At 35.8% G+C, this 17,504-nt stretch overlaps 1 protein-coding gene across 1 annotated transcript in view; it reads left to right on the forward strand.

The window, feature by feature from the left end:
* The first annotated feature begins 1,348 nt into the window (after positions 1 to 1,348).
* LOC142350404 (uncharacterized) overlaps positions 1,349 to 17,504 on the forward strand; it is a 62,257-nt gene continuing 46,101 nt past the window's right edge. Inside the window, exons 1-2 of the mRNA XM_075402251.1 lie at positions 1,349 to 1,973; positions 6,240 to 6,571. Of these exons, the coding sequence (XP_075258366.1) occupies positions 1,754 to 1,973; positions 6,240 to 6,571 (552 nt within the window). The 5' untranslated portion in view covers positions 1,349 to 1,753. The remainder of the gene's footprint in view (positions 1,974 to 6,239; positions 6,572 to 17,504) is intronic.

Here is a 17,504-nt window from a genome sequence, read left to right on the forward strand (position 1 = left end):
GATGTATGATTAATTGTGGGTAAATTTTTTGAGCGTCTTAAATGTATCTTAACTTTGTTGGACAAAAATAATTCGGAACGTTTTCTAAGCGGTGAATTTTGTAATTAACCGCATTCACCGCTTATCTCACATAATTGGACAATTTTTTTCAAAGCGGTGAATTTATGTAATTTCACCGCTAAAATCAACCGTGAAATTATGTAATTTCACCGCTACCAAGCAATTAAGTTTTTTCACTGCATTCACCGCCCGATTTATTTAATTTCACCGCATTCACCGCTTATCGTACAAAATTTTACACATTCACCTCTTATCTTACATTATTTTGCGTTTGAATGGCGGTGACACCTCGACCCGGGCAGAATTATATGTTACGTGACTGTGCTTGAAGACAAGGAGGGCTTCGAGGTGTGAAGATATAACTTCGAAATGGCTTCTGGAGAGTCTTATAACCTTGTTTAATGTGCACGATACAAAATGCCGAAAGTCAATGAAAGTCAACTTCTGGCTCAGTATATAGCATAATCTGGCATCTTATCTGGCTATGCATACTTTCGGCATTTCGTAGCGTTCACATGCGTGTTTTCATGATATAGACTTGACAGTAGTTGAAAACTCTAATCCGTACATTAAAAAGTGTATCTTCTTTTTAACAAACAATAAATACCTAAAAAGTATAGATCTCTTCTGTTTCGACACCCCACTGTGTTTTACGCCCCCCCCCCCCCCGCAGTTACAAATTATATGGTGTTATATAACACGTTACTATGTAAGAAAATAGCACGTGCGCCTGGGGGGCGTAAAAAATATAAGCCCACTAAGCTGGGGTGGAACAGAATAGATCCAAGAAATTTACAAAACATTTAAGGCTGCAGGCTACGTCTGTGCAAATTTGGGGTCTTTCCCATTCTACCGCCCACCTTAGTGGTCAGATAACCTACAGCCCCCCCCCCCCATCATGGTAATTATACCATAATGGGGGCCGCTTTAATTTCATGGGGGGCCATAATGGGAAAGACCCCAAATTTGGGCTACTATTATATGGGGTAGTCATTAAGTTTTGTCTGAGCGAGAAAGAAAGCGTGTACTCAAGTCAAGTATTGAGAAACCCAATTTCCACAGACACCTCACATGATATTTTACTTAATTCCTGTAACATAATTCAAAACTGAGAACACAGACAAAGCTAACACATTTACTTACTGAGCTAGAATATTTTGCAAATTTTTGGGTTTAATCCTAGGCGTGTGTATAACTCCGGCAACACCGAAATCTGAATTCTGGTAGATTGTACGTATGTTGAATTCCTTTCCCCTTGTAAGCGTCTGAAACTTGCATGCAGGTCGCTCAAAATTGGAAGCCATTTTGCATGCATAAGAACAGCGGTTATCGAGAAAAGCGGATATTTGAGGAAAATTGCAAGGTTTATCTAGTATATCGACGCTTTATACTATCTTCCATGAATTCTCAACGAAGAAACTGAAATATCAGTTTAGAATTCTTTGTAATTTTGTTTGTAATTAATTACAATAAACGAACGTTGCTTTTTGAAGGTATTTTCAAAAGTAATACGGAAAAATTTAATTTTATTTTTCCATAGGCTTTTATTTTGTATTTTTCCTTGTTTCTTTTTAATGATTGGTCTACCTCAAATCTCAAGTTGCCAATCAAAACTTTTAGCGTGCAAGAAACTCAACTGTTTTAATCTTTGCTGCATTTTCGTAAAACATATCCTGGATTCAAACTCAAAATTATGACAGAAAAACCTGAAACTGAACAAACTTCTTCTGACAACACTCAAGTGAAAGATGGTGATCCTCAGGAGTTTTCAAACAGCGAAGTTATTGCAAAACTGACTTCAGTTGACGACTGTATTCGGAGTCTGAGAAAGGAGATAGCCCTCTTGCGGTCAAACAGCTTCACCCTTAACCATGTTATCGAGAACGTCGAGATGCAGATTCGAAATTTTAATGGTAAGTTTGGCGTCCGTGTGCGTTTATGGAGAAACAGTAAGGTCATCTTTTGGCAGCCCCAATGATGAGCGGATTCAAATCTTCCAAGAATCATGCAAGATTATTCAAAACTTGCAAGATTCTTGCAAATATCTTGCAATATATCAATCAAGGCAAAAATATTTATCAAGTTACCATTGTTATGGAAAACACATTTGAAGCAAATTAACGTTGATTAAAGAGGTTAAAAAACCGATAACCATATGGACTAAATTTTAGCCCGGATTCGAAATCATGCAGAAATCCTGCAAGAATCTTGCAAGTTTTTCAAATTCAGAATTTTTTAAATTATATTTAGTAGCTAAAACTAGCTAAAAACCGTATGAAGTGACCCTTGAAAGAATTCTGATCAGCAGAATGTATTTTAATAGACTTTTTTCAAAATATTCTTTGAATGTGAAATCTTTCAAGATTCTTTCAATTTTCTGACAAAACTTGGAATTCGAATACGATTTTGAGAACAAACAACAAGAAACTTTTTAGTCCTTTTCGAATCATAAGCAATATTTTCATTACCGCTGAATTAAGTGCAATTGGCCTAAAACTTGTTCTGCAAAACTCGTTAAAAAAGTTGACATATACTCAAGATGTCAAAATTTCTCACGAGCAGAGATATGAGTAGCTAATCAGCATTCAGTCTGCAAAAAATAGCAAAAAAGAATCGGGGATAAATTGCTTCGCCATTATTTTTTATGTTCATTCAGTGGTATAAGTACTTGGGAAAACTTATGTTGATCTCGCGTTGAATTCCCGTTGTTCTTCATCGCGCGATCAACTGAAACTCATTAATCCAATGGATGATAAAAAAAACTCAAAGCTTCGAAAATTCAAACAATTAGACCATAAAAATGCGAGACAGAAAAAATCTTATCAAGGATTCATGACAAATTCATTGAGGACAATAATCGCGTCGATGGATCAGAGTAATTATGTCAAACAGTTTTCGATCGGCTGAAAAAAACTTTACACGCATTTTGTTAGTGCCACACATCCACAAAGTACTGACAATTAATTGTCAGTGCAAAAGTATGTTGTTTGACTCTTGAACAACAGATTTTAAGGAGAGGAGAAGTTTTCACCACCAAAAAATTGATTTAAATAAAACAGTAGAGTTAGAGGGGCGACTAGAACGAATAGTAAAATTAAGGCTATGATTTACTTTTATGGATTCCCGTAAAAGTTATAGATATCTCTTATATGGATGTTATGTAATCAGAGAGAATTAGGTCATGAACCGTAGATGGTCTACCGATAGAGTTTTTGCGATATTGTTATGTTGCATTCATGGAGTTCAATGGGAGCTCAACCCGGTTACTCAAAAAGATGACATACCCACAATAGTATACTAACAAAAATGTAGACCAATAATTTGATCGTCGGTACTGTTATAGAAACTAAATGGAACACTTTTTTGGTAGCCTGATCAGCTCCCTCCTAACATAATTGACGCAAAAGGGATTGATAAAATCATTTTATTGATGAATCTTCATTCAATAAAACTACTGCGAATCAGACAATGTAACATCAAAACGATTTAATAAAATGTTTATTTCTTATAGGTATATTTATCCAACCAAAAAGAAGCTCATTTTTTAAGGCCTTTCATATATAGTGTTTTTCACTTTTCTCTGTTTTGAATAACCGACATGATTCTAGCATGTATTGTGATAAATTTTTCAGAAAGTATTGCTCACCACTGTTTACGATAGATTCTTGCAAAAAAATACCAAAACGTGCTACTATCAACAGTGTCAAGTTATTTTTTCATTCAAAGCTTCCTTATTGGACACACTAAGCAAAACCACGAGTCTCTTAAAAACCACAAGTCAAAATTGTTCTAAAAAGTTTAACCTTCAGAATGAAAATTGATTTTGAGGGACCACAATGTATTAGAAAGTTTTTGCTGACGTTTCAAAAAGGTAAAACACGGATGAATATCTTGTACGGTTTTGGCAAAGCCTTTTTGTCAAAACATTTCGTTTGCTTGCCACACTGTTATATTTATAATCAGTTCTGTTATAAAATTTCTGGTTTTCATCTTTTGTGCCATAATGGGTTCAGTTTTCATCTAAATCTGCTCATAATATCATAACTATCAAAAATTAGACAAAAAGTATTGTTCAATTTTAAAATATTCAGCTAACAACTGCTTGTGCTGCAGCATGCATGGCCAATTTCAAACTATTTTAGCGTATTTGCAACACAAAATGTAGCTTTCAAATTTCTTTTACACTAAAAAATGTTTTTAATATATATTTTAATTTGTTATTGAAGATGTTTAAAATGATGATTAACTTGTAGTTATGTTACAAAAAGAAAGATTAGTGAGCAATTTTTGGTTGCCGTTTTTAATCCTGAATAAAAATTATAGAATAGAATTGATTTTTTCCTATCAGACAAAAAAAACTGCGCTTAATGCAATAAAACCTGTTTGTGGAAAGTTTAATGGCTTGTATGGTTTTTTTTAAATCGGGGCCTTCATGAAGGAGAACAACAATATTAGGTCTAAAAGTAACTTTAGAGAAACATTTTACAGGAGGAGAAACAAGAATTTTTAGTAAACAATTCAAAAAGTGATACAGAATTGCTGTCGCTCTCAATTGTATTCTCGTCGCCATTTAAACGCCAGTAAATGTGGTTTGAAACGCGCGTTGAATGAAGGCGTCGTCAAAGAAATCATTTGCAAACTAATGACAACAAAAATCTTGTATCACAATTTAATTAAGGTATTTAATTAAGGGCCAAAAATTTACTTAAGGGCCAAAAAATGTGTATTTAATTAAGGTCCAAAAAATTCTCTAAACCGAGCATTTTCGCTTAATTTTGTCAGCAAAATCTACTTCAAGTTAAGGCGTGTGTTCTTTTTTCCCTAGTGGTTGAAGAATTCAAAATCTTGCAAGAATCTTGCAAGCAGTCTGGGAAGGAAATATATACTACCTACAATCAACTTGCAAGATTATTGCAAGAATTGGATCATCTTGCAAGAATCTTGGAAGAGTTTGAATTCGACTTGCCAGAATCTTCCAAGATTATGAAATCATCTAGCAAGTTTTCTACAAGATTTCGAATTCTTCAATATTTTTTACCTGGTTACCTGGCTGCATCCGGCGATTGATCGAGCTGAAAGAGTTAAGCAACTGACGGAAAATCTAATTAAGTGTTGTTAAAAACCGAGTTTTTCGGGATTTTTTAGCATGATTTTTGTGGTTCATCCCTCTTTCTCCTTTTTCATCCCTAGCTGGGGACCAGCAGTGGCGGAGTTACTGAGATGAATAAAAGAAGTATAAAAAGCGCACTTACACAGTGTGCGATACAAATAAAACGACTGAACCAAATAAAAGAACTCATTATAAAAGCAAAAAGCAAGAGTTTTTTGTCAAAAAAACTATCTCACGTCAAGTTAAAAAACCGCAGTGTGAAAACAGGAGATTACTGGAGGCCTCGTCTCATTTCTGTCTCATTGAAACTCTCTTAGCCACCAACTATTGTGGAAAAAAGTACCAAGTTTGTCATCAAAATTTGTGTTATGTGACGTAAAATGTAAACAGGTCGTTGGTTGAAGTCTTTTAGTCGGCTGTTACTAGGTTGTCGACCAGATATAAATTAAATAGGTAAATTACCCCCTCGCTAAAATTAGTAAATTTTTCATATGATCGACCGCTAAGCCTGTGTGATCACGAAAACTTCTAAACATTTATTCTTAACCCAGGTTTACCACTTTAGACGAAACTTTGAAAACATACTAAGACTTATACGGGGCTGTAGAAAACTTTCAAAACTTTGTACGGCGCCGTTTAAGGGCACCGTGCTATATCAGTACTCCTATAGTTAATCTCAGTAACTCAGTCACTGCCGGTCCCAAGCCCGGAATGAAAAAGGAGGAGGGAAAATCACAAAAATCATGCTGGAAAACTCTCCGCGGTCAGTTTTTTAACGGGACTGGAGGGTATTCCGACAGTGTTCATTCTATCTAACTTTCAAGGGCACCTTATTAATCTTGGTACGGCCCTACTACGGCACCTTATTAGTCTTGATACGTCTTTAGCATGGCACCTTATAAATCTTAGTACGGCCGTAGTACGGTGCCGTAGGAAAATTGACAAGACTTAGTACGGTTTTTTCTAAGACTTATACGGTGTCGTAGTAAGGCCTTAGTAAGTTTTCCAAGTCTGGTCAACCTGGGAAGAAGCATTCTATCAGGAAAAGACGAACCATCTAATATTTCAGAATCACACCCTCCTGAATCGGCCATACCTCTTGCAAGTGTGAACAAACTGAGCAACATGGGTGTTGAGTTGCGGGCATCAACTACCCGAATGCAGGGAACCATCACCAAGACAACTGACGCCCTCTTCGAAATCACCTTTGCACTAATGGGCGACGCTGCTTTTTCAGAAAATGACGGAAACCCGAAGCCTCCGGCCAATCAGAGCCAGCCTGTAGCTGATAAGAATAGCTCTTCAGATCTAGCATTATCATCATCATCAAACGTCGGGGGTTCTCATCAACCTGGTTTCAGTTCAGAAGTTGCTGCAAAATTGGAATCAATTCACGCAGTAGTAAGTGAAAACAACGAACTTTTGAAACAACTAAAAAATCCCTGCAGCTGAAGTTTCATTCTGTGCCGAATTCGTTAATGGTGTTCAGTTTAAGTAGTCAAGTAGGCGAACTAGGAGATATTTGCGGTCGAACTGTAATTAATATTTCTGTGAAAGTTTCTACCATTAACCAGTAACATTGGATGAATGAAAACGATGCATTTCTGGTCGGAGACTTTTTTTTAAGTCATGGCAGTTGTTCATTGCTATACCTACGCAGTAAATTACAGTAAACCAGACTCTGATCAATATCAAATGTACATTTTCTCTTTTTGAAAGTACATAGCGTACACGATGTGCGGATACGAGAAAATTTTCAACGAAGTGACGTTCTTTTAAATCGGTTTGTGTCACTTATTTATTGACCAAATTCAACTCCATCGATCAAAAATTCTCTGGAATTTTGCCTTGAGCAGTTTGGCGCGACTGCTCCAATAGAGAAGGATGCTACTTTTCTGTGTCATAAATTTATTGATAAAAAGAATTAAATCAACAACAAAGGTGCTAACGGTTCCGATATCTCAACAGATTTGAGTTACCCTGCTCCTTTTGAGCAAAAAGTTATTTCAGAGCAATTCGGACTGTTTTTCAGTCCTTTTGTGCTCTCCAATGTTTTTGAGTAGGGACTACGAGTATGACCAGTTGTTTGGGCTAATAATGTCAAAACCCTCTCATTATAAGGTAACCTTGTAGTGTAGAAATAAATCAGTAGTAGATTAATCCTCCATATGCCTCCAACGTTCCCACACTTAAAGCATGAAAACTTTGTTTTCTTCACTTGAAAAAAAAGAAAAAATTACCCGAAAGCCTCGAACCGTGAAGGGAACCTGGTAGTGTAGAAATAAATCAGTAGAAAACAAATCCTCCGTATGCCTCCAACCCTCCCATCCTTAAATCATTAAAGAATTATTTTCGGCCAAAACTGTGTTTTCTTCAGTTGAAAACTTGCTCAAGTTTTAACAGTCCGCTTCAGATTGTATGTGTCTCGTTTACAGGTAAATCTTTGGACCAATTTCCATTTGGTGAAAACCCATGAGTTGGGTCGGAAATAAATTGTTTAGAGCCCCCATTTTACAATCAAATGACAGCTTCTGGCTGCCGGATTGTTCACTGCAGCAGAAAATAAGGTGGCCCCGGATAGTTGAAATCTGATCGTACCCTGTTGCGAGTAGTTTTTGAAAGTTCCCGCCAAAACAATAGAGGCTTCAAACTTGGAACCACTTTAAAATATTAGTGCATATTCTTCGACTATTTTTTGGAGTTCAAAAACTGTATGAAAAAAAATTTTGTGCAGTAAGAAGCACTGAAAACCGATTTTTGTCAACTTCTTTTTCACATTCGCAGGAAGAGTGAGAACATTAAACAAATAAGTCTTGTAAAAAGAGTTTTTCAGGGAAAAATTTGGTTCTAAAATGGTCTCAATTGAAATTTGCGCTGAAAAGAAAAGCACCTCAAGGCAAAGGTATGTGGACTTAAATTTTGCTCCATCTATTTCGCGAGCAATCAGGACTAAAAAATTTTAAAAAAATCTTCGAATTCCATCAGTTGAATAAATTTAGTGCCTCATAATGAAAACAAATCACTGATCGTTCATTTATATTCCTTTCTGAGAAACAGCTTGACAACCGTAGAAACAGTAGACCTAAAAAAAACAGCCCAAAAATTTTTGGATAAAAAGAACAGAATGGCAAAATATTCAGCAATTTTTGGCAGCGCCATTTTTTGAACAAGAAATTAACGGGTAGTTTGCTATACAATTGAGACTGTCCGGTAGTTATTTTGTTAATATGGTATAACCAACTATTCCTTAGGAACAAACTTTCAGCCGTATATTTTTTTCGAACGCGTGTAGTTCAAGACGTTCAGATTTCACTGCAGAATAGAGTCAGAAAGATCCTAGTTTTCGATAGCCTTTACTTTGCTCGAGCACAAACGTTTCTCCCTTCAACTGACTGATATAACTTTTTGAGTGTTCATTAAATCATTTTTGTGTTATTTGCTTTTGTTGTTGAAGTCTTTTTTAGATTTTAGAGGGATCGGTCTAAGAATGTTGAATTCATAAATGACGAAAAGAAATCTCAAACAACAATTTTCACACAAAATTTTTCCTCCCAAGGATTTCTTCAAATTCATTTGCCGCTGAAAAGACGAAATCCATTAGTTAGTATTTTGTCACATGTTTAAACCTGGATAATTGGCTCATATAGGTACTGGTTTTACTGCATGTCATCGTTGCAATTTGAAAATTCGTTTTCCTCAGAAAAAATTTACGCAATAGGACAAAGAAGAAAAACTGAAATTTGATTTTGGTAAGGAGATAGTTTTTGAAAATTCTTGAGTGCCTAAAATTGAGGAAAATGTTTCCTGATTAAAAAATTCTTAGTTCTAAAAAATTCTCAGTTCTCATTGAGGAAAATGTTTCCTGATTAAAAAATTCTCAGTTCTAGAAGACCTCAGGAAAATTCAGTTGGTTGTTTTTCAACCAACTGAAAAAAAACTGTTGTAAAGCAATTCATCAGATTTCAAATGAGTTACCTTGTCAACAAGCAAGCCATCACGTGGACAAAGCTGTTACGTTGATTCTTCAAGTGAAAATATCTCCAAGTTTGACAGTATGTTTTTGCATTAAGAATAAAAGTCAGCTAACCTAATCCTTGGTCAAAGATGTGATGATAGTTACAAGAAAGCTTTATAATCTAGGCAAACAACCGACTTTTTCAATTTTGCTTAATTTTAGACAATGGGGATGTTTTTTCTTCTCAAGTATTCCCAAGTGTATTATTTCTTCACAGAAAAATGAAAGGATTGGAACTAATATTTTTTGTCAAAGCCGTTGTTGCCAAGAAAATTGGGGATCTTCCTAGACGAGTCTATTCTCCTCTTGCAATCAGACAGCAATGTCAAATATGGCCCAGACGTGAAAAGAAAAATGGTCTTTAAAAGAAGACAAATATTAACTTGAAACTGACAATGGGGTTGTTGATTTGTTGATTGGGGATGTCGAAAAAAGAGTTGGTTCCACTCACATTATACAAAAGAATTGATTTGTTTCAATGGTGAATTTAAGCAAACACTATTTTGTTTTGGTCCTGGGGATCTTTTTCATAAACTCTACATTTTTTGGTCGGTTTTTTTAACTTCATTTTCTTGGAATTATTTAACTGTTTTTTGCAGATCTTCAAATTGAGCTTCCCAGATCTGCAAAGCACATAAAATCAATTTTCTGCATTTGTAGAATTAAAGTTTCGATAGGAGCTACTGGATCTGATATAGTTTAAATACAAACCGTTATAAATATAAATATGGGAACAAATTATAGCAAAAGAATTATAATCAAAAGAAATGCAACACATTTATACGTGCAAATACAGATGTGTAGATGTTTTATATGTGTGTAGGATGGTAATATGGGCTGGGTGGAGGCGGGAATGAGGTTGGAGGGGGGGGTTGATTTCGTATTGTAATCAAAATTATAACAATTTGTGAAGTCTCTGAAACAAATGTGGCTGAAGGTACTAATGCTGTGAACATTCTCCGCTGGCCGCTCATCCAAAACAGCGGATACTTACTCGTTCCAAACAGTTTGTTAATACCCGAGAACGCTGAATGATCGCAATTCAAAGCACCGCAAGTTAAATAAAGTAGTAAGCAAGTCTAGTTGCGTTCTTTTAGCTGTCGAAAAAGATGTAAATAAATACACCTTCCCTGAAACCTCCCTACCCCTCCCAACCCCAACCCCACCCCCCCCCCCCACCCCACAAACACCGATTACAAAGCGAGAGAAGGAGAAAGAAGAAGCCCTGAAGGCCGCAGAAGTCAGGTGGGCAGAGAAGGAACTGATGACGCAGCAGCTGCAAGATGCAGGTACTTCTGCAGCCAGGATGGAACAGGCAGCTTCCAGAAGAGAGAACCTCTTGAAGGACGAGATCAAAGATCTACAAAAGGTGTTTTCTATACCAATTACTTTGTCTAAACGATTACAAAGCAATACATTTTCAAAAATGAAGGCACGTTACCGTGATTTAAACTCATGCGTGCAAAATTTTCCGATTTTCGAAATTTTCATTTTTAACTGTTTCCAAACTGCACAGCATGTAAGATATCAAACAGACTATACAGAACATTGTCATGGTAAACAGAATTGACATACATCCGCACAGCCATCAAACAGCACAGTAGTCATGCTGCTCAGATTAAGAACCGCTTATAAACCAGACTTCGAAGTGGATAAACAGAATGTTTCCTTTCTTGACAGACTGAAATTGTATGTTAGAATTGAAATTAGCTGTCACAGTTCTGGTTACAATTGGTTTATAATTGTACAGGACTGAAACGCCTTGGGACCAAACTCCGGGTTCGCGGTAATCCAGGTCAAATACCAAAACTGTCAATTTTAAACAATTTCGAGTAAGTACTCTACTGAGGATACAACTTCAAAGTATATTCCCATGAATCCGCAGGGCGTCAAATTGCCTGCTTCTAAAAACATTTCCCACAAAAGGAATTTTACAAAATAACTTCAACTATATCCATTCGAAACATTATTTTACAGGAGCTTAGGTTCTCAATTTGAAAGGGAAAAATTCTTGTAACGAAAGATTTTTTTAACTATTCCAACCATCCTATAGGCAAATGGAAATTTAATTTCGTTGTCACAGCCCGTGGGTGAAATGAATTTAAGATAATCTTCTCAAGCAGCAGCTGTCTAAAACTTTGGTTGAAAACTGATAGTTTGGTATACAAGTCCATGCCAATTCTATGGTATTATAAATGCGTGCGGATAATACGGCATATAAATGCTCGCGAATATTATGGCGTGGGGGGAAATGTCCACACATCCAAATTATTTCTCACTTTTTACTTATCTTGACCGTCCCCTTATTGTACTTAGGCCGAACAAAGTTTTGTACCAGCTAAATGGCTTATAAAACTTAGACCGTTCAAATTGAAACTGCCACGATTGATACAAATGAAACTAAGTCTGTACAATGAGATCTCGTGCTAACTTTCTGAATTGAACACTATAAAACGCACTTTGTACACTGTCGATGGCGACTTTGATAGGCATCAAATAATCCAATGGAACTAGAAGTTTTGCTCTGAATTTCGCTTAACACGGAGAACTGTTCATATCGGAGAGATCAGGGCCCATTTTTGCTGAAATAACTCTTTTTTTCGAATGCCGATAGAAAATTTTTATTAGCAGTTACTGTTTTGAGCACATGGTTTCTGGATTTTATTGTTGTAATAACGGCTCTAACAGGTTATGATGTTTGGATACATTGTGTATAATTTGTGGGCGAGAAAGATTTTGCTGCTCTGGTGACACCTTTAGCAGATAACTTGCGGCAACTTAAACACGGAAAGCATGTTTAACGGAAAGATTTCGAAACTAGATCAAAAAGTGGCAATGGTCCAAGTGTTTTTCACTGTTCGTTGAAAAGCTGTTTCTACATTTCTAGCAGTAATACAGGAGCGCATTTTCGACGCCAATGTCACCAATAGAGTATCGATGTATTTTTTTTTTCATTATAAACTTTTTTTTCAAATAAATTGACAGTCTCAATATTTCGCATAAAAACTTCTCCTCTGTAGAAATAGAAGAACTATGAATTTCCAAGCAACGAATCATTATAGATCAAAACAGACCATAAGTGGAAGAAGTGTTTGACTTGAAATTTCTTGAAAGTTAGAGTAGTGTTCGCTGGTTCAGGTAACAGTACTAGGCAAGATTCAAATTGATGGCAGAGGTTTTGAATTTTTGGAGCGTTTCCTTGCTTGCATAAACATGAAATAATTTGCAGCAGACACTAGCTTGTGCTTAAACTCTCTAGCCCTGCGGCGTCCAAACCAAAAGTTAGCAGTTAAGTCATTAGCACATATTGGCTGTCTCCACCATTATTTATGGGAAAGTCAACAACAAAATCGGAGTCGCTTTTTGGAACGCGGAAAAGGTACAATTTTTCAAAACTTTCATTGAGAATGTTCTTGGGTGTTTTACAGTAACTGTTTCAAGGCTGACTGAAAGTCATCTTCAACCTTCACGTCGAAGTGCCATATACACATTACTCGAATCAAATTGAACAACATTAAACACAAATTTTGAGCAGAATCAAAAAACAACAATTATCATGCTTTTTTACAAAGGCATGCCATCTTTTTATCAAAATTACAGATTAACGATGGATATCAATGTTTCAAACAATAAATTAAACTAAACCGCCTCACTAGAGATTAATGACTAGAGTCAATCCACCTAATTTTGTTAATCCAACATTCTACAAACTATTTTTTCCTGACTCAAAAGAACTTTAATGCAGTCGTTTCTTATAAATTACTGTATAAAAGCCACACAGATAGTGTTTGTGGTAACTGATCAAGAAATGTAGTGATCTAAAAATATTCTTGTGTGCCTAGATCTAAAAAATTTTTAAAACCTTATAATTTTGTTAATGCAGAATTTAGCAATTTGCTTTAGCGTTTATTGTGATGTTCTGTTAATAACAAACCAGGAAAATTCTATGCGGCAAGAAAACAAATAAGCTTGCTTGACAAAATTTTAGATGCGCACACTTTTTCCCGAAACGGAGCCCATCTCTGATTTTGGAAAATAAAAAAAAATGTACTGGCGAAATCATCCTTGAAATCTCCGGGAACTTCACCTTTGACTGTAAGCGCTTTTCATTTGTTGCAAAGACTTCATAAATGTCGAGTATTTACAGAAATTTTTAACAAAAATTATGGAAAAATACTGCTAAAATTTGATTACTGCTGAAATCAACGCAAGAGGTTGTTTCATTTTCTTTTGAAATATTAACTGATATTGGATTAAAACTTTTAATGAAACAACTAATATTTTACTCATATAACAACTATGAGAAAAAAATTTTTGCTGCCTAAATAAAGGCAACTATAACTATAAAGCTTGACGAAAATTTTTAAAAAGACCTCTCCCTTAGGACATATTTTAATGTACGACGATTACGTTACAATAAAACTGTGCACCGAAACCGACTGAGAATCCGGTTTAAAAGAATCCTAAAGCTTGTTTGAGTTTCCCGAAGGAGGGGAAGCTTCAGGTTGCCAAACAAACAATGCGGGCTTTCCTCAGCCCTAATGTTCTAACGATGAGTAAAATGATAATATCCAACCCCCAAATTTATCGCAGCAATTTGATGAGTCTGACAACAAATCACAGCTGCGAACTCTTCTGTAAACAGTGAGAATTGCAACACTAGCAATCATTAGCAATCATTATCTTAGCAAGCAGATAGTGTTGCACTTTTTACAGGTTACACCCTCTGAAAATGAGGATTCCCCAGTAAAATCATTTAAATGCGCCAGTTCCTATATTGCTGATTTTGACGCTGAATGATGTCTTATTATTTGTATTGTTATTATGTACTTCTTTTATAGAAAAAAGAGTCTAAAAAACATAAAAGTTAAAAAATAATATCTGCCGTTTATCCAAACGGAGAGAATAGAAATATAGTTTAGGAATAATCTCCAGAGTTCTCGTTGAACATTTTTTCGTCATTGAGCACAACAGTTTTGCAAAATAATCTCGAGCAGCAAAACAGCAAATTTAGTGACATCTTGAACAGTGTTTTGTATACTTACTTTTGTAATTTTATTGAAAAAGGTCAAATTTTCATGCAATTTTTGAGAGCATGCTCACAAAAAGGCCAAGCCGGTATTTTAAAAGTGGATGGACAGTTCTCCCCGTGAAAATACCGGCAATTTTACTAGTACATGTGGGTACAATTAGGTTTCAAGAAAGTATAAAGTCAACAGCGCAAATGATTTAACAAAAACTATGAAATGAAGCGCCAGATAAAGTGTGAAATGCTTCATGGAAGTTGTCTAACATTTTGCCATATTACTTTAGGGGTCCGGACACCCTCTTTCCACAAGAAATCCTACCACCGAATTTTTTTATTAAATAAGAATTGTAAAATGTGTTAGAAATTACAAGAACAAAATTCGGTGGTAGGATTTCTTGTGGAAAGAGGGTGTCCGGACCCCTACAGTAATATGGCAAGTTGTCAGACAACTTCCTTGAAGCATTTCACATTTCATCTGGCGCTTCAATTCATAGTTTCTGTTAAATCATTTGCGTAGTTAATTTTCTACTTTCTTGAAACCTTATTGTACCCACCTTATTGTAGTAGTAAAATTGCCGGTATTTTCACGCGGAGAACTGTCCGTTCACTTTTAAAATACCGGCTTGGCCTTTTTAGATACCTTTTTAGAATTTACTTAACTTAGAGTGGAATAAAATTTAATTGTTTCATTTATTTCTAGAAAATATTTTATGCTATGAGTTTTAAGTTTAAAATTGTTTTCCCCTTTCTAACCGGGAAACTCCTTCAATCAAAGATAAAAAGTACAAGTGTTTTTAATAAGCTGAAAGAGGCTAGTCCAAGTTTCGGTGTCTAAGGAATTACCGTTGGGAAAAAAGGAAGACGAGCTAACATTGCCCGGCAAATTATCACCACACACCAAAAATTTTTGTTCATTGATACTACTTGTTCTGGTTAATAATTTACCAACATGCAAAAAATTTAAAGCAAATTTCTGATCGTTGCTAATTGAAACAATTACTAGATTCAATTATTAATGCAAACCTTGCCCGCCTGTGTGGAACAATTGGGATTTCTTCGTCGCTTTCTTAAACCTCATATCAAATGAATTAATTATGACGGGGTGTGCATGGCTCTTCGCTCAAATTATTTACTTCCAACTCCATATCATTGTACGTGCGTTGTAGGAAACCCTAATCTGTATCCTCAATACTGTTGTCTGACATATCACCCAACGTGGTTAAATTCAGATGATTTCTCCGGCCGGTCGTAGCCGTTGGCAAAAGTAGTTTCTGCCCGTTCAGTATTGTCAGTGTTTTCCATGTTTACGTCACAGTTATACAGAACTTCACGCAAGACAACTTCGTCTACCATTTTCTCGCATTCAGAAAACTCTCTACACCGTCATCGAAAAAAGCGTTAATCGTTGTAGTCCGACAGGCAAAATTTGATCGTGCGTTCTGTAAAACTTTGATGTTTTTTCACTCTATGCGGCACGTTCAGTTGATTGTTGCTCGAGGACTATTTTGAAAGACTGGTTATTGTATAAACGTTGTATGGAGACGGATATATCCTTCATACTTTTTTGTTGGCATCTCAATGATAGAAACAAACATTGATTTTTCTCTTTAGCTCCGAAATTTTTAACACCTATTGGTTTATTTATTAAAAACGTTTGAATTGTTTGCATGAAGTAAATTTGAAAAAAAAACTCTGATTTTTTTAATGAAAAATATTGCGAAGTCTTAGGTTAAGTAAGGTATTTGGAAAACCACTTCTGCAGTACATCTGGGATTTGATTCCAACAAATTCTGACTTTACTGATCTGTTCAGTTTGTCTTTAAATGTGAGGACTTTCTTATTTTTTTTGGGGTACTAGATGCTAGATATCTCCGGGTTGCTCCAAAAATTGAATCTTGAAGTGATTGCAATTGTTTTTAAAGTTAACAAAATTGTCTTATGTCAGAATTTCATACGTCTTTGAGTCTGTATCGCTGTACAAAGGTTTGGAAGCAAACTATTTCTTCATTGCTTCATAGTGGAATTTGAACAAAAACACCTTGGAGAAATCCAATGTTCTGACTGCAATGATCAACGGCTTTAATCAAGTGTACTAAGTGCGACAAAGAATTACTGCAGTAGTGAAACTTTTGCGCTTTGTTCCAGTAGTTCTTTCTCAGATCTTACTAGTATAAAGTTAGTACGGTTTCGCGGTTTTGCTAAGCAACACCATTCATTAAGATCACCTGAGAAATTGGTAACTTTTTGTCTCTTTCAGACAAAATCTCCACATACAGTTGTAATGTCAAGTAAAGTAAGGTATAGCAGGGCTTGACAAACATAGTTTGGGCATTTTTTTGTTCGTAGCGACCATCAGTTTCTTTTTTCCTCTCAGATTTTTTTAGTTCTGATTCAACCAGACAGTTTCCACAGACTCTCTTGTTGGAGCAATTCAATATTCACTATGAGTGTCGTGCAAAACTGGGGTGTAGTCGCGGTTCGCCTTCACGATGAAGCCGTATGGTTAGTCTTCCGGGGTCGAAAATAGCTCACCCAATGTCATCTCACGAGTTCAAAGTCACCAATTGGCAGACAGCAGGTTCGCATTATAACCCCATAGAGATTATTCGCATCGATTTTGAAACTGAAGAAGCAATCAACTGAATTATCAAATCTTGCGAATATTTGTTGATAGCTATGAAAAATTGACTCGAATAAAATGTGGACAAGCCATCATGCATCAGTTTTTCTACTATCTCAAGATGCTCTCCGCATTTAATTAACCTAACGTTTGTGTTGCATGCTTTGAGATAAGCATCAATCAAAAGAATTGTTGCAGAGAAAAACTGAACAGAATCAAGGCCATATGTTTCTTAGCACTGTTTACAACATTTTTCAAGCACACCAGCTAGCAAAAGGGTGTCGGTTGTCAGAAACAATTTGTGGTACTCGCCTAATGGTTGCACTTAAACGTTTAGAAAAATATGGTTAGCATGCGCCAGGTTTTAGAGAGTTATTGAAGTCTTGCCACTAGCTAAAGCGTTAACCATTTGTTTAGGTCAGGCAAACGTTTTTTAATGAATATTTTAATGACATCAGAGTAACTGTTTGGGTTAAAAAAAAATTTGATGCAGCAGTTTTATTCGTTTTTTTGCAAATTTTCCAAATTGGTTTGCAATAACTCTGTAACCCTTCATTAGGCAAAAATGACACCAATTGTATAAGTGAAATTACTGTGAAACCGAAAGAGTCAAGGAAACCCACATTTTTGAAACGTTCACGTATTTCTTCATTTTGGGTTTTGTTCGCGG

Source organism: Convolutriloba macropyga, chromosome 12 (genome assembly GCF_964194025.1).
Source record: "Convolutriloba macropyga chromosome 12, txConMacr16.3, whole genome shotgun sequence".
Taxonomy (NCBI): domain Eukaryota; kingdom Metazoa; phylum Xenacoelomorpha; order Acoela; family Convolutidae; genus Convolutriloba; species Convolutriloba macropyga.